This window comes from Salminus brasiliensis, chromosome 7, assembly GCF_030463535.1.
Source record: "Salminus brasiliensis chromosome 7, fSalBra1.hap2, whole genome shotgun sequence".
Classification (NCBI taxonomy): domain Eukaryota; kingdom Metazoa; phylum Chordata; class Actinopteri; order Characiformes; family Bryconidae; genus Salminus; species Salminus brasiliensis.
The window spans coordinates 30033300-30056126 of NC_132884.1; the positions used below are offsets into that span (position 1 = coordinate 30033300).

Below are 22827 nucleotides of genomic sequence, written 5' to 3' on the forward strand. Positions count from 1 at the left end.
AATTTGCGGGCCGACTCGGGGCCCTTGAGGACTTGGCTGAAAACCATTGGTTCATTTTTTGTTTTTACACACCTGCACAGAAGGACGTCAGAAGAGCCATGTGGAGAGAGAAATAGACAGAGTGTTTAATGAATGTGTTGTGTTTTTGTGCTTGGAGCCAAAGTGTGTGTGAAGCCGAAATGAACGGAAGGAAATGTTGGAAGCAGATAACAGAGAGTGTGTTCGAGAAGAGAGATGTGATGTACATGAGATGATTTCACAAGATGTTTTGAGGAGAAAAATGCCTGGGATGAAGTGCTGTGAAGAGAGTGCACTGATTAAGAGCAGCTTGGCTGAGGAACATTATTTGATTTATTGCTCCATTTGTCTTCTCATTGCCCATGGGTCCTCTATAAGCCTTAAAATCATTACTATTGGAACCATATGGGAGTACTCAAATTTTAAACTTTTATAACGGATCAATAAACAGTAATCTACAGTCCACAGGGCAATATAAAAGGAAACTTGAAACAGCATGCCACACAAATCAATGTACAAAGTATTTATGGCTTTTTGTCATTTTGCCTACGAGAATCTATAGTCCCCCTCCAGTCAATGCTCCCTCTCTCTCTTTGTGTGCATGCGTTATCATTGATTAGCCACTGAGGCAGCTTTGTTTTCCTCTCCCTCTCCAGATCACCAAGCAGCAGCTTCAGACCACCAAGGACCGCTTTGAGTCTTTCCTCAAAGGAGACACTCAGATCGTGGCGGACGAGGCCTTCATCAACGCAGTCCAGAGCTACTATGAGGTACAGAACCCACCACATATTCAGTGCCTGAGAGAAACACAGCACAAAACAACCACCCACCATTTACTTTCCTATTAGAGGTCTTATCAGGGTCAGTTTACGTTTATTTCTTTCACTTCAGCACTGGAAGAACCCTTTGATAAGGAAATGCAGTATAACGTTCCTATAATCTGTTCAAACAAACCTTTGCCATCCCCCTTTGACGGCAGCACTGATAGGCCCTCAAAAGATATACCGCATTAAAACAACACAATCCAGCCTCCTGAGTATTTTATAACATGTTTAGAAATGCATTTAATTGTGTTATCTCATAGCAGATGTCACATTATAGAGTACACTGTAGTGATGACATGTCTTTGTATAAGTAAATTAGCATTGAGATGAGAGTCCTAAACAACCCTCAAGGAAAATTTAAAAGGCTCTTTTTAGCTTTTTGAGCATACACACCCAAACACACATTCACTGGTACGCACACACAGCAAGGACATTTCTATGCTAATGGCCTTACTGATAAAGTATTGTTGTGGTAAGGTCATCATGTCATTCTCTTCTGTTGCTATGGTTTGGGCCTCAGTGGATGCTAATTAGCTTGTGCTGCTAAATGCAAGGCGGAATCACAGACCAAGGCTCTGGAACCATGAATCAGCTGTTGGTTAAAAATGAAAATGCTGTCTTCCTTTCCAAACATTAACTTCATCAATATGCAGTGGTAACATTGCCATTTGGTAAGGCATTAAGCACATTAAGCAGAGGTTGAGGAATTTATAATGTATTAATATAATCATAATGAATGAAACACATTACCATATTACATGAATAATATGAGCTATAGGAATGGGCTAATATTCATATGCAATGAATGAGAAATTATGTAGCTAGTACATTCTTTTGATGTACCAAGAAGGCCATACTCACATTGCAAGTAACAGTCCTGCACTGGAAGAGGGTTTCCATGTGTCCTGGATAAACTGGAAAAGCTTTAGAGACTTGTTTTACAGTCCTGAAAATTAATGTAAGGTCCTGGTAAAGTTGAGATATTGAGCCACTGATATCCTGTTGATTGAAGTTTGGAATACCCCACTTCTTTTCTAAGTGGCCTTTATTTAACTTTTTACCAAAATACTAAATACCAAAAATAAATATATATAATATAAATAATAAATAAATAAATAATACCAAAAACACTAAACTGTCTATCCCCAAGAACAATTCTGAAATCCAGGAGAAAAAACAGCAACAAATTTATAGAGGGATTTGCATCTTATAGAAAAACTTTACATATAGTATTATATGTTGAATTCTACGCCCTACACCCAGTAACCATGTGTGTTAAACCTAGTGATATGAAGAGGTCTTTACAATGCTTATTGTATGTACGCTTTCATGTATGGAAGTCTTAAATATAGTCTTAAATATACATTATTATCACAATAAAAGTGTCATTAGCATATTCTAAGGCAAAGAAAATACCAGTGCCCTAAATGTGAAAATAACCTCATTACACCAAACACAACAAAGTGACTTCTCTTTTAGGGTAATTTGAAGTAATTAGATTACCCTGATAATAGTCCATTATGGCTTTCCTTCTATCGAGTGCTCATGTACTAGCATTCCGCAACAGTGAACATACGTCCGTAATTGTGGCCACAGGTGCAAGGAACCTGGTAATTATGGACAAGTACTCTAAACTACTTTATCAAAGACATAAATAATCAAGGGTTCATAAGTTTCCATCCATTTATTTTTACATCTGCAGTCTACAGTTCTGCATACTTTTTTTTTATATACAATAATACGACACAAATTGTCACACATACAGCCACACTGAAACTGTTTACATCTGGTCGCTTCATGCGTCTTGAGTATAAGGATTATATCTGGATCAGGCCAAGCCACATAAAATAAAATGCTCATTTAGACTCATTTAAACCAGATATAAATCTGATCATTCAAACCACTTTAGGAGGTGGTTTCACACCTCTTTTGCTTCTTCCGTCCCACATAGCGATCAGATTTCAGTCCGACTAACCGGAGACACATTTGACTACCAGGCTTTAATCTTATCAGGATACAATTCAGATGCTAGGCATCAAGTGGTGAGGTGTAAAATGAGCTGGTCAGCAACATATACATGCAATTGGAGTAAAATGTAGTAACAATAAGATTTAAAAAAGAATACATTACAAATTATTTATTCATATTTTGGCACATTGAATAAGAAAGACTTGATGGACCAGCATGTACATGATAGAATAGCCAAACTCAATGCCTAAAGTTCTGTCTATTTCTCTGGTTCATTCTGTTTCCTTGCATTCATTCAGATTTTTCAAATGTAAAATATAGCAATACAATGAAGCAAAACAGCAAAGAGAACTTGCACAACAGTAAAGAGGTCTTGTATACTCACTCTGCATTTCTCAGAAGTGTTTTTCTGTTTAGAGTGCCATTGTCCTGTACAGAGCTGATTGAAATGCTGCATAATTCACTTTTCAGTTATTCACTTGAATTTAATTCACTGAATGGAAACCTGGCTATTGGTGGCTTGAATACCAATTATCACCCCACAGTAAAGTGAAGCCTTGTCTACACGCTGCATTTTACTGATGGTAAAGTTACAGCATTCTGATTTCATCCGCCATTAATATACCCTGTGACCTTGATAGTTCTGTGCGTTCTTACCATGACTCACTTCAATATTATCGCAACCAAGATGCCCGATGCCGGAAGTCTGTTTTATCCACATTAATGTGTTCAGAACAAAATATGAAAGCACAACAATTTGGATGATAGATTTTGATGTGCTCATGCTAATGGTCAAAATCCTTAAACAGTACACTCTGGTCCTTATAATGAAACATCTAAGCCCAGTTCCAAGGTCAAGTTTGTCCAGAAACTTGGGCCCCCTCAGACAACAGTGCATTTTCAGAGTGGTTTGTCACTGTATGTACAGGTAGAGAGAGGCTCATGGGAAATCGACGTCTGGATTGGAACCAGACAGCAATTTAGAGCCCCATCCATCTTCCTGAACAGAGCAGTGGAGAGCGCTTTTAAAAGCAAGGAAAAGCAGCTGCCAAACAGCTCTACCAGACCCTCCAAATGTAGAGAAACGGCATAAATCACATTTTACTCACACCTCCATAAAACTCACTTTGAAACATAGGTTGGAGGGGTGGGGGGGGGTGGGGGGGGGGTTGGGTCTTAGATAGACCCCCTCACACCATACTCAAGTGCCACCGCAGCAGGACCAGAGAAGAAATCACACTATTTTATCAGCCTGGTTTCAGTAGGGACGAACAGTCTGAATAATTCAGAGAGAGGAAGTGGGAAGAGAAATGGCAAATTTGTGGCCTTATGAATGCAGCATTTCTGCCCACACTGGCCCCATCATTTCAAAGCTGTGAAATTTTAAAGTTTCCATTTCTTCCTTTGGCTGTAATGACCGTGCTATATTATTGCAGTATATTACTATAGATGGAGGCGTTTCCATCATATTGTAGAATACTAAAGCATCAGCCATAATTTCCACACGTAGACTAGAATTGGTTTCATTTTGATTCAAAACATTATGGATATTGAATCAGGTTTACTTTCCAGAGCACTGTTGGAAAAAATACTCAAGTAAAAGAAAAGAAAATGCTTCTAAAGTTTGGTTCTTTTTTCTCTAACATCCATTATCTGATGTGTTCAGCTGTTCAACATTTATGTATCGTGTTATGAAAGGTGATTGCATGTAAAGCGTGCATGATACATACCAGAGATGTGGTAGTGGTCTGATAATGGTCTCCCCACAAAGGCCTGTGTTTACATACAAATATGGTTCTTTTCTATAAAAGTAATGCAAATACATGGTCAAAGTACACTGATGGATATTTATCATGGCAACATAGCTTCTTTTTTGCAAAAAAATTACTGGAGAATGAATCACTCTGAGATGTGTAAGTGTGAAGAATCTTTTGAGGGTCTAAAGAAGCATCACTTGGTGTAAAGGTTATTTACCACCTCTATTACAAAAAAGGTTCTTCTATAGAATCGCTTAAAGAACCATTTGTAGCACCTTCATTTTTAACAGTATAGCCAATACATCTTAGAACCTTTGTTAAAACGTGTTTAAGTACCACTATGAAAGCCTGACACACTAAAGCCACTCTTTGTGTATGTGACTCGTAGGTGTTTCTGAAGAGTGATCGTGTGGCTAAGATGGTCCAGACTGGGGGCTTCTCTGCTGTGGACTGTCGTGAAGTGTTCAAGCGTCACATCGAAAAGCGCGTACGCAGCCTGCCTGAGATCGACGGCTTGAGTAAGGAGACGGTGCTGAGCTCCTGGATGGCCAAGTTTGACACCATCTATCGTGGGGACGAGGACCCACGCAAGGCACAGCAGCGCATGACAGCTAGTGCCGCTTCTGAGCTCATCCTCAGCAAAGACCAGCTTTACGAGATGTTCCAGCAGATCCTTGGCATCAAGAAATTTGAGCACCAGCTGCTGTACCAAGCCTGCCAGGTAAGGGCCCTCTTACAGCCACACTACAGGAGCAGGAGAATGAGAACTTAGTCAGTGGAGATACCGTCTTGTGGGCACACAGTCTTCATATACAAAGTATGACCTATTATTAATTTTCTATTACCAGTTATTGACCAATTGACCACTTTTTGTTTTTTTTAGTTTTTCCCATTGCTGACACAGATGTGCAAATGCACACACACAACTTGTCTAGTCTGTGTAGAGCAGTATTGTCAATAGAATAGGACTCTAGAGCCTACTGCCAGGCGTGGTCAAGAGGAGTATAATGTCGCCCAGCATTGAGCTATGGAACAGTGTAACTGTGTTCTCTGGAATGCTCCATTTAAGACCTTTGGGATGAGTTGATAATGAGGTGGGGTGGTGATCTTCCAACATCCTGACCTCACTAACATACTTGATTTTCTAAGAATCAATGAATGAGCGGGAGTACCAATCCTATTGTCTATATAGTGTACTTTGGCATATTTCTCCCCTCTCATTGTGAATTCATCCTGTCGCCCGGTTGTTTATTCATTCTTTTGTTTGTCTGGTCATTTATTTGCACATCTGTTCATTTGTTCGTTTGTTCGCTTGATCATTTGTCCATCCATTAGTCCAATCAGACATGCCAGCATTCCATGTGTGAATTCCCTGGATGTCCACCTTTCCCATCAGTTGTTTTGTGCATCATGCTCTAATTTAAATAAAGTTGTAAATAGAAGACTCCTCTGTATCTTCAAATTAAACAAGCAGAATAGTTACACCTCATGCAGAATATGCTGTGTTTCAGTGTCACACAGTTCGTAACTCATTATTTCTGCTCAGAACAAGTTTTACAGAATTTGAAGTGAGCTCTGTGAATAATAAGCACACTGGAGCTAATGTTCTTCCAAGGCCATGATTAGAAGCCTTGTCACGAGGCGATTAAGCAAGAAGCAGAAAGAAATTTACATCTCCTCATCAGTTTAATGCATTTGAGAGCCCTCTGCGCCTGTGCATGTACTTATAATATGCATGGCCTTGGACTCTGTGAAGTATAGCAATGTGATGATCACAGCGAATCTGATGCTGCTTGCCACCAATCCCAAATGGATTTAAACACCTGAGGTGCCAGCTAGAATCACATCATTGGAAATGTGAATGCAAAAATCTGTATCATCTGAACTGAAATTCTGAATTGAAGAACAATATAAAATCTATAACTAAATTTCACAGTTGGTGATCTGAAATTCAGTTTCTTTAAAGCATTCTGTTTTTCTTTTAATTATTTCTAGATTCAATTTTAAAATAGCAGGTAAAAGCAGCGGGACACAGAACACCCCCGCACCATCAGAGCAATCACACAAGGGTTCATGGACCTTGGAACAGGTTTCTTCCTTGCAGTTGCAGTTTGTATGAACTCTAATTGAACTCATAAACTGGATCTGACTGGTCCATGTTCTGTGCTCCTCAGCCTTTACCTGCTAGACCCTCAGACATTGTTTTGAAATGAAAACTGCAAACATGAATTAATAGAAAAATTGAATTCCTAAAGACAATTGGATGCTATGGTGGTGGGAAAATAACATATAAATACAGACTTTGCATTCAAATTCTGGTTTCTAATCTGAATAACATGAATCTGATTTGAAACCTGTTTTTAGGTGCGGATGCCTACACAAGTTTTGTACCTCCGTTCTCTAGCTCTCTCTCTCTCTCTCATGATAGAGATCTCATCTAAGTCCCCAGTATTTAATCCCCCCTCCCTCTGTTCTTTGAAGATGGCTAACCCACTTTTCCTTCGCTGCTGGCTCAGACTTCAGGGTCAGGAATTAGCATATAGTCTTCCCGCAAACGTCTCCCAGAAATCCAAACAGAATCATTAACCAAAAGATACAGAGCATCATGTTTAGTCTGTTTAGCACTTTAGAGGTTAGTAACACTTTAAAGGCTTGACACTGCTCTGTCATAGTGCCGCAGAGTTCAGAGGAACAGTTCAAAGACTTGTGTTGGGCTCAATCAACTGGATATCAATCAACTGCCTTCCATTTACCAAACATAGCCAAGCCGAGGTTCGGTCACAGAGCTTAAAAGAGCTACAAAGTGTTTTCAGGGAACAAGCTGTTAGATGAACTCTGATTGCCTTGCACTGACTGGCCAACACGTCCTTGCGCCGGACAAAGAGAACGAGGTAATGGAGGAGAGACAATGCTTTAAAGATAGTGTTCAGCAGTATATTTAAATCTGCAGTGCCCAGGCAATGTCAGAGCAGTCAAAACATCAAGGCATCGCTGTAGAGAAATCGCCCATTTTTTGCCATTTTCAAATGACATGTACTGCCTCAAGCTTAAGCATCGTTCATCTGACATTCAAACAGTGTTCTACCTACGGTTTGGTGGCAATTTCATGGAACATGCATTTGTTTATATCATCAAAACATTAAAATCACTAAAAAAACTTCAATACATTCAATACATCCACACCTCGAAATGGCCTGAAGAATGTCACACTGGAACAGAAGAATCTGGAACAGACTAAGGTTATCTCAAGAGACATTATTTGTAAGGGTCAATGTGGCATATAAAACTAAACAGTAATGCATTATTCTGTACTTTGAGGCCAGACCTTCATAGATGGGAGACTGAGTAAGTGTGGGACAGCAAAGACCCTAAAGACAAGAAGTTCAAGGAGATCAGGTGGAATTTGTTGCACTTGCTCAAGGGTGCCCGGATTTGTCTATATATTCGTCCTTCATCCAGGAAGCGTGAAACAATCCAGAGACCTATTTTTGTCTCCTATCAAGCGAAGCAGGCAGACATCAGGAATGAGTCAGAGGCTTAGCTGTCACCGTCGTTTTGTCAGCTATAGCAGCAACAGCATTTCTGATCGTAAAGCTGGAGCAGTTTGGCCATTTGAGCAATTAGTAGCCCTGCGTATATAAAAAAGCAAACCTAGTATGCTTGTATTTCTATTCTCTTTTTGCTGCTAGCTTTGAATTTGCTGTCTGTAGTAAAATGTAGGCGACAACTGGTTAGAAAACAAACTCTCACTGAATTGCTATGAAATGCTAGGTCAATGCCCAGAGAGTCTTTATATTTAATATGCCACCCACGTATTCCAGCACAGCCTATTTCAGTTGACTTCTCCACAGCAAATAACTCGCTAATCAGATAAATTTAATGAGAAGGATTAAGATCTGACATGGATCTTAGAGTCATACTTCCAACATCTCAGTCATTGTAGCTGCGGGCTAATCTCAGTTTGTGTCCAGCACCCCACTGTTAACTCCTGGGCACCTTTGTTAAGTCAATAACTTGCCTCTGCCGTACGCACTATCCATTCACACCGCTTACAAAATCAACTAAACACACATCAAGAAGTCCTCTCCAGATCAAACGCTGCTTGTTTAGCTGTTGTAAATGAGTGGAAAACAATCTGTTCGCCCCTTTACTCTCGATCCATGGGAAGGACGCTGCTGTATGGATCTCAAGGCCATGCATGGGAGGCCTTTTCTCATTGCCTGCCAATAGATGCCTCGTACACCACCTGGAGTGTATTTAATGAAAACACAATCACACGTAATTGGCAGAAATTGTCTGCCGCTACACAGACACAGTCGGAGCAAGCGCACTGTTTCGTGCCCTGCACACACTCGCGCACACATGTGCAACATTCACCTTGTCACAAATAAAGTGGAGTGAGTGGTCCATCATCTTACATCCGTCTGAGGAATACTAACGAGAGAGATGCTGGACCCAAGTTCTGCAAACACTGTCTCACTGTTGACTCTGCATATTTGAATATCGGATGTTCTGAAATGGACACTTGCTGAGCCACTGAATCTAAAAGGCAGTCTAATGATCACCCACCTGCGCAGTTAATGAGGCAGCCGAAACCTTTGTCTGGAAATTGGCCGATTGAGCATTCGCATCGGCAAACAACCCTCGTTGTCTCTCCCATAGCTGGAGCTCTTGTGTGGAAATTCATAATGAGCCGTAACATCTATCTACTGACCATGCAGAACTGCGTGATGTTTGTTAACAGTCTACTGTTTGCAGATACCATGGCAACTGAGAGCACAGTCAACACAGTCAACCGTGTCCCTTTGCTGAGGCATTTCAAACGGATGCGGTAGTAAATATAATTAGTAGAATATTTGGTTCCTCAGTCTTGTCTCTGTTCATCAGAGGGTCCGGCATTTCCAGCTTAAAGCAGAATCCGAGTCCAGCCCAAGTTCTCAAGGATTTTTCCTCTCCTACTGTCCTAGTGTCTTCTTATACTACTGCCATATGTTGAAGCTATGGGTCAGACTAGCATAATGATCATCATACAAATTACTGATGGCACGGTGGGGAGCAGGAAGACCTAGGGCTGTGGGTTGAATTTTTTTTTGGAGGAGTTTGGTCTGTTCTCCCTGTGTCAGCGTGAGTTTTCTCCAGGTACTCCAGTTTCCTCCCACCTACCAAAAACACACAGGCTATGTGATCCTAAGTGTGAGTGTGTTTTAGAATCCTTTTGTGCCAATGATTCTAAGTAGGCTATGGACCCACTGCGATCCTGACAGGGATAAATCAGAAAAGAAGATGGATGGATAAATAGGTGGATATAAATTGGTTAAATACTGTAACTCTCGTAGAATAATCTTGTTTGTGTACAATTAGTTTGCTTATCTTTTTCCATGCAAAATGTTGTTAGTTGCCCATCCTCATTGTAGGCCAGAATCAGCCACTCTGCCTGGATTAAACTGACCTGGTATAAAATGACCTAGAATACAATCACAAGTTCGATCACAAGTTCGAATCTCGAGCCGCAAGTTCGAAGCCGGCTATCTGCCGATGCCGCATTGGTGCTGGCTTTACATGTTTTGGAGGAGACGTGTGTTAAATCCTTACCCTTAGGAGGCATTGCTAGTGCAAGGGAGAGTTACAAATGGGTGGGTAAATTCTACCAAATTGGGAGAAAAAAGGAAAAAAAAAAAAAATATATCTCCACATTAAGACTTTTTCCTTCTTCTTAAAGGTCATCTGCATGAAACAATAATTATGATTGTTTTTAAATTTATTGATTCTGCACTATCACTAGGTCACTATATCAGAAGCAAATTTTGTGACACTGTCAAATTTTTTATCATTTCTAATTTTTCAAAATTTGACAATCAGGTTTTACATTCTCCTATAAAGTTACCCTTTGGAAGATACAATATTTCGGGTGACAGCGCCGTTATACACTTCCTTGCTGTTACAATGCTGTCACGTGCTATGTCGCGTAAGTCACTCCATTCACACCCATCTCCCTGCAGTCATGAATATTTCCCCTCACGAATTCACTTTGTAACACACTTCTCTCTCTCCAGCTCTCTTGTGCTGATTGAATTAGTTAACAACCAGGAACGGAGCAGGAGAGCAATGAGAATGTCAATCTCTAACTGTATGTGAAGAGCCATTATAATTGTGCGTGTGTACACTGAGTCTCGTTTCTCTCTCGTGGTGCGCCGTGACAGCTCAGTAGATCTTGCGAGTTGCCGGGTCACCAGCCGTGTTATTAAAAACACGCTCAACACCTTCAGGAGTATTTTGACTGCTGAGGTGCACCAGCCTAATTAGGAATGAGCTCACACATTACTATTACTGAGTATTAATAATTGGAACAACTAGGCTGGACCTTGACATCTGAGCGTCTGAGAGATGCTCCGCCTGGAGACGCGCTAATCCCTCAGCGCTGGGGTCGACATGATGGACAGCAGAATTGACGTTTCTGCATGTTTGTGTGAGAGACGGGTGCTGGGAAGCTGGAGCAGAATGAATGCAGTGCAGACTCTCTGTGAGAGGGAAGGAAGAGAGGGTGGTTTTGTGCAGCTGGTGGCTAGAGCTGATTACGTGCTCCACTAACCAGCAGCTCAGGGAGAACCAGCAGGGTTACAGCACGCACACACATGGACACACTTGCATGCGCACACACTATACATAGTTGCAATCATACAGCCTCATGGTAGGTGCTTTATTCAGGCTGTGTACTTTATAGCTGAGCCGGCCTGGGAGTCAGTAAGTGAATTACTATAGGTGGCAGGCTACTGTAGATACTGAACACTTAATTATTTAAAAAAAACTTGCTGATATATAGGGTCTCTTCTGTCCATTTGCTTGCATTTCCTTGCAACCTTCTAAGGATCCAGGTGTAAAATAAAAGAGGCTGTCCCTACCCGTAATAGAAGAGAACAAAATGAGCCTTTTCAAACCAAACATCTTGTTGCTGATCCATTCAGAGATTTTGATGTTGTCCCCTGTCATCCTTTAAACCTGGTCCCAGAGGTTCATCAGGGGTGCTGTAATGGGTGGGGGGTGTATTTGTGATGCACACTCATCATCAATAAGCGCTTATTAATGGTTTGTTTAAATAGTAGTGGAGTAGTGATAAAACATGACTGATGTATAATTTTGTTCATATTATTTTAATTTCTTTGTATTTATTGATAATGATCCTTATATAGTATTCATTCCTTGTTTCTTGTTAAAATGGTATTTTCTGACAGACAAAATAAAAAGTGTTGGATTAGATTTAATGGCACATATACAGTAGACACTCTTGCTTTGGTCTTAAAGAAAACAGGGATCAGAGAACAGAAAAACAGAGAACATCCTCCATATGTGGGATATGTAGACTATAAAAATAACAATGAATATTTGGTCTCTGAAAAACTGCAGCAAGCTATAATCTTCGCACAAACCGTCTAGTCAAACAGCAGATACTCGTCTGGTGTGGCAGGTGGGTGCTGCAGTGGATGTCAAACAGTAGAAACCAGAGCACTCTCTGTCACAGGCAGTCAAAGAGCATTGAGATAACCCCATTAAAAAGACAAGCACACACATATATAAAGAGAGACAACAGAAGCCACATATCATCTATACTGAACACACAAACATGATATACTTACTGTCTTGCATGCTCTCTCTCTCTCGCTCACTCTCTCTTTTCCCCTCTCTCTCTGTCTCTCACCCTCCCCTATTCAGAAGTATGTCACAGAGGATTGCAGTTATGAAACAGACATTCAGAAGGTTTTTAACCTTGTCACCACCGCATGGTTGCTCTCTTCCCCTCTTGTACACTCAGACAGTTCTAAGACACAGGGAGAGAGACAAGTGGGTGGACTTTCATCTCTTCTAGCGAGAGAGGGCGAGAGAGTCAGAGGATTTGGTTCTGTCAACTCTATCCTGCTGTCAGCAAATCTAAATGTGTGGATTCATTATTAATGCACAGAATCCTCAGTGCCCTCCATCAGTGTGTCGATGAATCTAGGCTAACAGCTGCCAGGAGCTCCCTGTTTGCTAAGAACCAGCCACTACCCTAGCACACTAGTCCCACGCCTGTGCAACAAGCCACACAGCTATGTTCAATAAGGAATTAGAAAGGCACTAGACTGTTATTCTCAAGATAGATCTTCTGTAGACCTTCAGATAGCCACTACCGTGTATTTATAATGCTAGTGGTATATAGTTTATATGTATTTGGATCAAACACAGCATGTTTTACAGGGTGGCTACCCCATTTATTACCCCCTAACATAGGGTGGGCAATATCGGTACAGGAGTGTGGGGTTCCTGCACAGTTTTTCGCTTTTCCTGCTCAGGCACACCTGATTTAACTCACTTGTAAATTGTCAGGCTTAGTAGGTTTGTGGTGAACTTGCATGGTACATGTTCCTAATAAAGAGGCCAGATGCACACACCGATTATAGAATCTTTTGCAGGACTGTGAGCTTAAACATCAAACCGGATTCTGGAATGTCATGATTAGAGTATGTTGTGCAGTAAACACAGGCACAAAGGCAGAGGGAACATTTTAATGAATTCTGCTGTTTATGCTGGTGTACATAAGGCCATAACATAGCCCGGGTTCATTGTTCATGGATTATCTCCATAGAAACAGCCACTGTCTGTAAAATGAACAAGGCTAGTGAAAGGCCCTTCAGGTGCACCACAAGCAGAGAGGATCTGAGCTACAGAACCACTGCAGTCAAGGCCAACCGCTGAAGCAAAAACATGGCACTCATGCAGCAAATGAAATGAAGTAATAAACAGAGCAGCAAGAAAGTAGAGGGGGGAAGTAGACTTTTTCTCCATCTGTAGTTTTAATTAAGTCCCTTGGTCAGATCCAAGCCAGTGGTTTGAGTTTGTTGTGGTTACGCTGTCATTTAACCAGATGGTTGTGACAGACTGGAAATTTGGCTATGGAACAGCAGTCAAAGGTTTCCTGCATTAAACCTCAACTTCTAGTGGAAAGCTTGGGCACAGGAGTCATTTAGAAACTGGAGGGGATATTTAATGCTGGGGGTGGGTCTCAGCGATAGTAGCGATAAGAATTTGGAGTTTACTCAAAAACTGAAAATGAACAGTCCTCGTTCCTCTCCTCAGGGCCCATTTTCATTACATACCACTTTCATTCCAGAATGTCCAATTTTGAAGCATTAAATATGGATACTGTTTTTGAACGACTTGTTTAACCTCTAGCGGTGTAGTCTATGTTTATGACTTATTATTTAGAAATGAATACTTATTCAGTAGCCAATTTATTTTGTTCAGTAACTGGTATATAACGAATATGTAACTTATGTCACATATGTTAAAAATATGTCATTTGAGGGTAAGGAATTGACGTACAGGCCCACATGCGTTTTTGAAACTGTATAGTTTTATGTAAAATGCTGGTAGTAGCTGCATTAACTTTTTTTAAGAACAGGAACATCAGACTTTACTGAGAAGTGACCTATGTGTGGCATGTATGTTTAGACCAACTGGGAACCAGAATGTTTTTTCCATGGGTTTCAAATTAGTCCCACATATGGATGCCCACCAGGGTTTCACTGGGGTCATCTGGGTTGAACACTGCACATGGGGCCCAGATGGGATGCATGTGAGATTAGGGTGGGCTGTAACAATGGGAAGCCCAACCGGGTCCCCGTAAAAACATGTGTACAGACCCATTTAGAGCCCATGCCCACCTGGGACCCACCTGGAACCCACCTGGAACCCACCTAACCCACGTTCCACCCATGTGAGCCCCACGTGAGCATTTTGGTTGGGGTGTTGTGTTATTTAAATTATGTGTTATGCTAGTCTACTGTTTGTTTGTTATGCTATTATTATGTTGTATTAGCACTACCTTCTGTGTGGCAGACTGAAGTTTGATTCCCCAACCAGGTAAGCATACCTCTAAGAGTCCCTGGGCAAGACTCCTAACGCTACATTTGCCTTCCTGTATAACATTATTCCAAAGTAAGATGCTGTGGATAAGAGCATCACCCAAATGCCATTAATGTATTATGCATAAATATGACTGTCCTTGTACACATACTCATTATTTTAAGATTTAAATATCAAAGGCGTAAATATTTAAAGCTTCACATTAGTGCATTTGACCAGACTACTAACCTTGGTAGTTGTAAATAAACTAAATAACATTAACAGCAAAGCAGGGATACCTTCCTGTACTGTTATTCACGCACTTCTTCTTCTCCTAAGACGTGTTTCCTGAGATGGGTGCCATCTTTTTAAACATTCTAGCATATGCTGGACGCTCATTTGAGAGCATTGGTTCTGAAATAGTGCACAGGATACAGATGAGGCCCTTTTATGAGGATGCAAGGTCTCAGCAGGCTACACTCTTAAAAATAAAGTTTTTTGAAATGTTTTTTTTTAGCAATTTCATAGATGAACCTCTTTTGGTTTCATTTATAAAGAACCTTTATATAAAGTAATGTTTCTATAGACCTTCAGAAGTTTTTCGCACTCACTTTAATCACTATTACAAACATGATTCTTTCTGGAACCAAATGTGGTTCTTCTATAGCATTGTTACTTTAAAAGGATGTAAAGAAGAAGTTTCTGACTTTGATGTGAAAAGGCTGGTTCTTTTTTTTTTCATACTGTTTGCAGTTCTGCCTCGGTACAGCATGGGCTGCTCTATATACCTCTGCCACCTCCTGCTGGATCTGGTTGATATGCACTATTTGGGCCAGAAATATAGGTCAGGCACTGTTACAGCCAGTAACTCTTCTAGGGCTGTCGCTGTGTATTAGAAATTGAATAATACACCTGTTATTTTGACAGCTAATCAAATAATCAGAGCAAAGACCATGCAAATCCTGACAAATATCCCTAAATGATGAATAATAAAAGACTTCATTAAAATATAAAACACTGCATGACTGAACAATTCATCAGGCTCTTTTTTTTTTTTTTTGACTTTAAAAGAGGCTAGAAGTCGATATTAAAAATGGAAATATATGCATCGTCATCGTAGAAACTAATCATTGGCAATTTATTGAGAAGATTAAAAGATGTATGAATCCATTAATTGGGTGATCATGACCGCCCCAACTCCTCACTTGTGTTATTCTTTAGACATGCAGGCAAAGTACTGGCTGGGTTCACTGTGAGCACATTTCCTGTTTATCAGAACCCCACTGCCCCCTCATTCACAGCACTGTCCTTCGCCAGAACCCCATCCACATACACACATACACACACACGCGCTCGGACAGAGGTTTCCTGTGGATGCTGTGCCATGCTTAATTAGAGCAGAGCCCCAGGAGAGCCGGCCGCAGAGAGGGGGCTCAGGGGACACACACTGTGCCGTGCCCCCGGTGACGGGGTTTCCCACTCCGCGGTGACAGTTGACACAGCAAGGGTTCCGTGGCACTGTAGCCCCTGGATACTGTGTGGGCGAGAACAAGCAAGTGACACAGACAGGAAGTGACGGTTGAGTGGGTGGGAGGGACGTGCTAGTTATCACAGTGAACACACATGCATAACCTCACACCGAGTGTGTGTGTGTTTGATGGTGGACACACCACACGCTTCCAATCTCGCTAATTTACATGCAAACTCGCGTACAACACATGCGCATGTGCAGATAATCACACTGGGCCTGTACTGTGCGTGCTGTGTCCCACAGTTGTGATTTTATGAAATATACACTATATAGACATAAGTATTGGGACACTTGTCATTCATTGTTTCTTCTGAAATCAAGGTTATAACAAAAGAGTTAGTTCTGCTTCTGTTGGAGTAACTGTCTCTACTGTCCATGGAAGGCATTTTTTAAAGCATTGCTGTGAGGATTTGATTGCATTCAGCAACAAGAGCGTTAGTGAGGTCAGGATGACAGATGGTCACCACCCCACCTTACCTCCAACTTCCTGTCAGCAGTGGGTTTAACTTTAAGCAGCTGAATGTATTCATTAGAAGAGGTGTCCACAAACATTTCGATTTTTTATTAGGGCATTTAGTGTTTATATTGCTAACAGTTATGGATGCACTGTGATATCAGAATCATGTTGGTACTGGTTCGCTTAGAAAAAGAGAAATGTCAACTCTTTATTGTAGTCTGGAAAAACAGAACTAATTGGTGACACATTAATTTTCCTGCATTGTAAATAAATATTATATTTATATTTATATATCTGCAATATAAAGGTACATCTACATTTATAAATCTTGATATATCAGCAATGGAAGATGTATGGTATTGGACCAGTATTCCCTAGTCAATGCATTCTTACTTTGAAAACAGATTGCTAAATTCTTCACATCAGTCACACTTCTTCAGCCATCAGAAAATACATTTAGCTCTTGACGTTCCTCAGTATATTCACTACTTTATGCAAAGCCCTTTTATGTACCTTTCGTCTATCTTATATCTTCAGACCACAGACTTCCATGATATATTTTGATTAATTTCACTCTGTTTAATAAGCTGGCCTAATATAGATAGATTTGAGACTCAGTAATTGACCTTTCATTTCTTTCAGGAAACATCTGCCACCTTTAAATTGAGGTTTGACCTTTGTTGCCCCCAAATGTGTTGTAAATGTCTGTTATGCAAACTTATATTGGAATGAATTGGTCGTCCACTGGAAGTGCAAGAAATGGTTTTAAAAAGCAGTTAGGGGACAGCAAGGATGAATCTAACTGTGTGTGTTTGTGTGTGTGTGTGTGTGTGTGTGTATGTGTTTAATTTGCAGTTGGACAATCTGGACGAGCAGGCAGCTCAAATCAGGAGGGAGCTGGATGGCCGTCTGCAGATGGCTGATCAGATTGCCAGGGTGAGTTTCAATTTCTGATCAGTCACACCTTAGCTAGACATACACAGGAGGTACAGGCAGCGTGAATTCATCTGCATGTGATAAAAAGCTGGAAATTACTGATGATCATAATTGTGTAACAGAATTTTTTCCTGCTTTTCCCCTAAACAACAGGCTGGCAAGTTCCCCAAGTTTGTGTCGAAGGAGATGGAAGCCATGTACATTGAGGAGCTGAAGTCATCAGTAAACCAGTTAATGGCTAATTTGGAAAGCATGCCTGTGTCTAAGGGAGGCGAGTTCAAACTTCAAAAGCTAAAGAGAGGACACAACACCTCCATCATTGACATGGGCCAGGAGGATGAGAACCAGCTGTCCAAGTCAGACGTGGTCCTCTCCTTCACTCTTGAGGTACAGAGCTGCTGATTGTCACATTGAGAACACCTTGCAGAATGTCTACAAAAGGTTTCTAAAAGCACTTGTGTTTTTCGCCTGCTTCACCCAATACCTGAAATGTGTCGAATTTCAGTCAAATTTGATATTCATATTTATATGGCATTATTTGAAAAGTATTCCAATAACGGATGCCACATTTTACTACTACTGAACTTCACAGATCAGCCATAACAGTATAATAGCATTGATTGTCTTGTTACAGTGGCACTTGTCAAGGTGTGGGATATAATGAAATGAACAAATGAACAGTCATGTGGTGGAAGCAGGAAAAATGAGCGGTTGTAAGAATCTGAGCCACTATATCGAGGCTACTCCGGGCTATAATGATGGCAAGAATTGCATAACACCGTCTAACCCGAGTCATATTTGAGGAAAATCCTTTAGTATTACTCTGTCCCCTCAGTCCACATGCTGTCACTGTATCTCTTAGCTTGTCCAGAAATGTGTTTCCTTTGGGAGTCCCTCAAAGTGTAAATAACATTTCTCGACTGCAGGGGGAGCCCAGGAGCAAGAAATGCCTATTCTTGCATAAAGCTGCTTTAATACAAATATTAAGTATTCTTTATGACACCTCAGCTGGTGTCACATCATATTCCCTCATACCTTTTAGCTCAGAAACAGTATACATATAATACCAGATAATACATTTCCTAAATGATGTTAAACGATGTTGAATGATGAATGATGTTATCTGCACTTCTACATGGCGCTTCCTATGTGGTACAGGTGATGGTGTGGCATGGAGCATTTAGCCTGCATTATGCTATACTTCCTTCTTTGGACCTAACAGATAAGAAATGTATACTCTACCCACAGAAACTTATACCCTACCCACGAACATTAGAGTGAAACTAATTAGCATTAGAAATGCATACTTACTGTTCGATTTTACATAACATAACATAACATAAATGTCATTACCAGACTACCTATTGGCATGGGGTAGTTTGTAATGTTGATTAGTTGTACATTAGTTGTGAATTAGTTGTAAAGTGCCCGCAGTGAGTCAGTATCTGATAAACTACTTTTGCAGTGCTGTGAAAAAGTAAACAATTAGAAAACACACTTGAGTGGCATATAAACAGAACTGTTATCCTTTTACGGTGTAAAGCGTCCTCTTTATGCAGGGCCTAACAGCATTGTCACTATGTGTCACTGTCAGTAGCCTTTTTATAGAAAGATTGCATTACTCATTGCCTACAACTCTGCTTTTTCTGCTTGACAGCACTAATTTGTCAAACGGGAAAGATCAGCTAAATGTGATTTTAATGTTTTTCCCCATTATTTGCCATGTCATTCAGACACATCAGGGAATACGATTTAGTGATTTGTCTTTTATTTAGTGCTGTAAAATTTGATTTTCAAGAACAAATGAATATCAGCCGTGATGAAGGGAGGGGGGTATATGTATATGGGCAGATTGTTTTTGCACAAACACGTTACACTGTGTTTAAAAATCCAACTCTTCATTTACATACATAGTCTTCTGCAGGTTTCAAAGTTTGTCTCTCCTTATTAGGAATTCATGAAAAGCCCACTGATGATAGAGAATCTGAGAATCTGAGAGAGTGATAGATTTAGCTAGCAGCTACAGTGTTAGTTTGACACGTCTAAGGCTTCAATATTCACTAGATTTCCACGCTTTCCTGTTGAATAAATTGCAGACACACTGCATTGTGAGCAGGCTCGGCTGCATTATATTATTAATACTGCATTTTTTTTTTGAACTCTCTCCCCTGCATAGTTTTTACTGTAATTATGGCATCTTGTGCTAGCTTGTTCATTATAACATTGCAGGGCTGTAGTGATTACACCACCTGGCAAAGCAATGGTTTATGGATTTGAGACACAGAATTGAGTCTTGGGTGTCTGTCTTGTGTTAGTGCTCTGGTTTTATTGGTGCTCCTGGGGGTGTGGGGATTGATTTCAGCAATGAAGTAAACAACAGGTATTTAGTCAGACACTGGAACAAAGCGAAGCACTTGTAAGAGTAGCACTGGATAAAAAAGTGCCTCACAGCCCCAAACATAAAATTACATGTTCTGATCCTACAAGACACAAATAGCACTGGGGTTTATGTGTACACAGAAAAAAGTATTGCACTAAATGATTCAGATAAGGAAAGGTTTGGAGACTGAGGGGTACCAATTATCTACAGGCCACAAAAAAGCATAACTGACAACATAGATATAAAGGGAGGAGACCGGTAACTGGTTGAAATAGGAATGGGAGCAACTGACTTATGGTACTTGATAGTAAACTCAAGCTCAGGTAAAGATTCTGACACGAGGTGTAATGAGAACAAAATCACCTGTGAATTTAGCCTTCGTTTAGCTGACATAATAGGCTAATCACTCGCTAATCACAATGCCATCTTGTCCAAACCATGACTAAAGTGGTGCCACTCAACCAAACAGATTATATGTGAGTGGACTTATAAAATAAGTACATTTTGGGATTTGGAACATGCCTGAAGGCCCTACTCAGTAATCTAACATCCTTTAAATTCCATCTCTACCTTGTTCACATGTCTACGACAAGTCTGCGCAACCCTCCACCACCCTGTCACCTGCCTTTAACCCTGTCATCCATCATTCCTGGCTCCACATATCAGAGGCAGGACTGGCTTCCTACTACAAAGCAGAAACCACCTGAACTCAAATCACTATAAGCTGAAGGCATGGTCTGATCTAGCAAAAATTTTTGAAGATAGACCTCAACTGCGTAATTGTAACCACAGCATTCTTCCCTTTCTAGTACTTTGTTTGATGTGCTAATTGCAAAACTGAATTATGTATTTTAGTCATTTAGTTATGAATTCAAACTTAATTTTCATAATTTTATTTGAGGGCACAGGTAATCTATTTAAATGCTTTCCCAACGGTTCCTTCACCCCTGGATTCAGGTGCGTCAGACTTGGATTCACATTGCCCCACTAAATAAGACACTGTTCTCCAAGTTAAGATGAATTTGGAAATATTCTCACTTCTGTACTGTGGGTTTACAGAAGCCCTTGGAGCTTTTAGAGGTTTCAAAAGCCTTCTTAACAGAACATCGATCAACCAGTTTATGTGGACATCAAAATGATATCCAAATATTTCTGATTCTGGACCAAACTGAAGTGTGTCTTCATAAACTTTCTGCAGGGTGTAATGTTGCTGTCTGAACTAAACCTTGCATCTCCAATTTAGTCTTTTTAAATCAATTACATTTCAAAGCAATTAAATCAATGGAAATAGATATGGAAATAAAAATAGAATGGTATTCAAAGGTATATACAAATCTGTTTACATTAGCTTGTATTTAAAGTTCAGTAAAGTAAAGTAAAGTAAAGGTTTTTTCTTCCCACTATAAAGTTTTACATATAAAAGGTTTTGTTTGGATGGTAACGATATGGAGTCTGAGAGAATTAAAGATGACTGAAGAGTTAAAGATGAATGTACACAGGGATAATTTCTGTGTATCTCTGTTTTGGACATGAGTTGTAACCGCTGATTAAGTGTTATATTGCTGTTAAGTATTCAATATGGTCCTTTTGTGTAGGTGGTGATCATGGAGGTGCAGGGACTGAAGTCTCTGGCTCCGAACCGCATTGTGTACTGCACCATGGAGGTGGAGGGAGGGGAGAAGCTCCAAACTGACCAGGCCGAGGCCTCCAAACCAACGTAAGACATGTTTACTCCCATTGGCAACTTCTATTCATTTTCAGTCAATGATGTAGAGATGTAGAGAAGTAGATACAGCTTAGTTTGCAGAAGTGTTCATTAATCTACTCATTTTTATCCTATAATTTAAAACGAAAGCTGATGCCAAACACTAGCCCTAATCCTTATGTCTTAACATTGTGCCTAAAAGTGCATTTAATGTAGTACCGGCAAACTCTTACATTTTAACACTATAAACTACACAGCCTGTTTGTGGTCTACAATTAAATGTTTGTTCGTAACTACATAGCATATTTTTTTCTGAGTGGGTATGGAATAGCTCATAGGAGTTACTAAATAATGACTCCTAAAAAATAAAAATGCATCTATAAAATAAACTATTCTATGAATCAGGGCTAGTTGGTGCCACAGAGCTCCAGGGGTTCTCCCTCTGGTCACTGTCTGTTAGGAGTTTGGTCTGTTCTCACCGAGTCGGCACAGGTTTCCTGTTTCCTCCTACCCCCAAAAAACATCCGTATGGTGAATTAGCTATGCTAAATTGTCCCTAAGTGTGAGTGTATGAGTGAATGAGTGTGTGGGCAAGTATTCCTGCCCTGCTCCCAATGATTCCGGGCAGACTCCAGGCCCACTGTGACCTTGACCGGAAAGAAGCATTTAAGAAGATGAATGAATGTACAATGTCTAAAATACGGGCTTTGCCCTTCAAAAAAGTCTCCTAACCCAATCTCCTTACCAAAAGAGACAGCAAACATATACTATACTATACTATACTATACTATGCTATACATAGTATAGTGTATTAAAAAAAATGAATCCTGCTTTTGTTGGAGTAGCTGTCTCTACTGCCCAATGAAGGCTTTCTATTAGATTTTGGAGAATTGCTGTGAGGATTTAATTGCATTCAGCGACATAAGCATAAGTGAGGTCAGGATGATGGATAATTGCCACCCCACCTCATTTCCTAATTTCCCATCTTATCTGAAAAGTAAGGATGGAGTACCACCATTCCAAAGAATGCAGTTACAATGCCCCACAGCTCAGTGTTGCCCATGTCTGGAATAAGGCATGATGCCAAAAGGGTTCATCTACTCCAGGGAGTCCTATTCTATTGACATTACTTTTTTACTGGAACTAGACAAGGTATGTGTGTGCATTTTCACATGTGTGTCAGCAATACATTCAACGTAAAGAAACTGAATGCATTTATTAGAAGGGCTGTCCACAAACATTTGCACTTGTGTTGTTTCTTATTTAATAGTTGTTTTCCATGAAAAATATTTATACATTGTTTTTTGGCTCTTGGCCCATTTAAAAGCATTGCTCTTTGGTCTCTGAAGACAGAATCTTGTTATAATTGACAAAA

At 40.3% G+C, this 22827-nt stretch overlaps 1 protein-coding gene across 7 annotated transcripts in view; it reads left to right on the forward strand.

Moving 5' to 3' along the window:
* Positions 1-22827, forward strand: part of cadpsb (Ca2+-dependent activator protein for secretion b) — an 89144-nt gene that overhangs the window by 24322 nt on the left and 41995 nt on the right. For all 7 annotated transcript variants that reach the window (XM_072684562.1, XM_072684558.1, XM_072684556.1 and 4 more), the window contains exons 2-6: positions 675-788; positions 4956-5288; positions 17287-17367; positions 17521-17754; positions 21343-21464. In XM_072684562.1, the coding sequence (XP_072540663.1) occupies positions 675-788; positions 4956-5288; positions 17287-17367; positions 17521-17754; positions 21343-21464 (884 nt within the window). The remainder of the gene's footprint in view (positions 1-674; positions 789-4955; positions 5289-17286; positions 17368-17520; positions 17755-21342; positions 21465-22827) is intronic.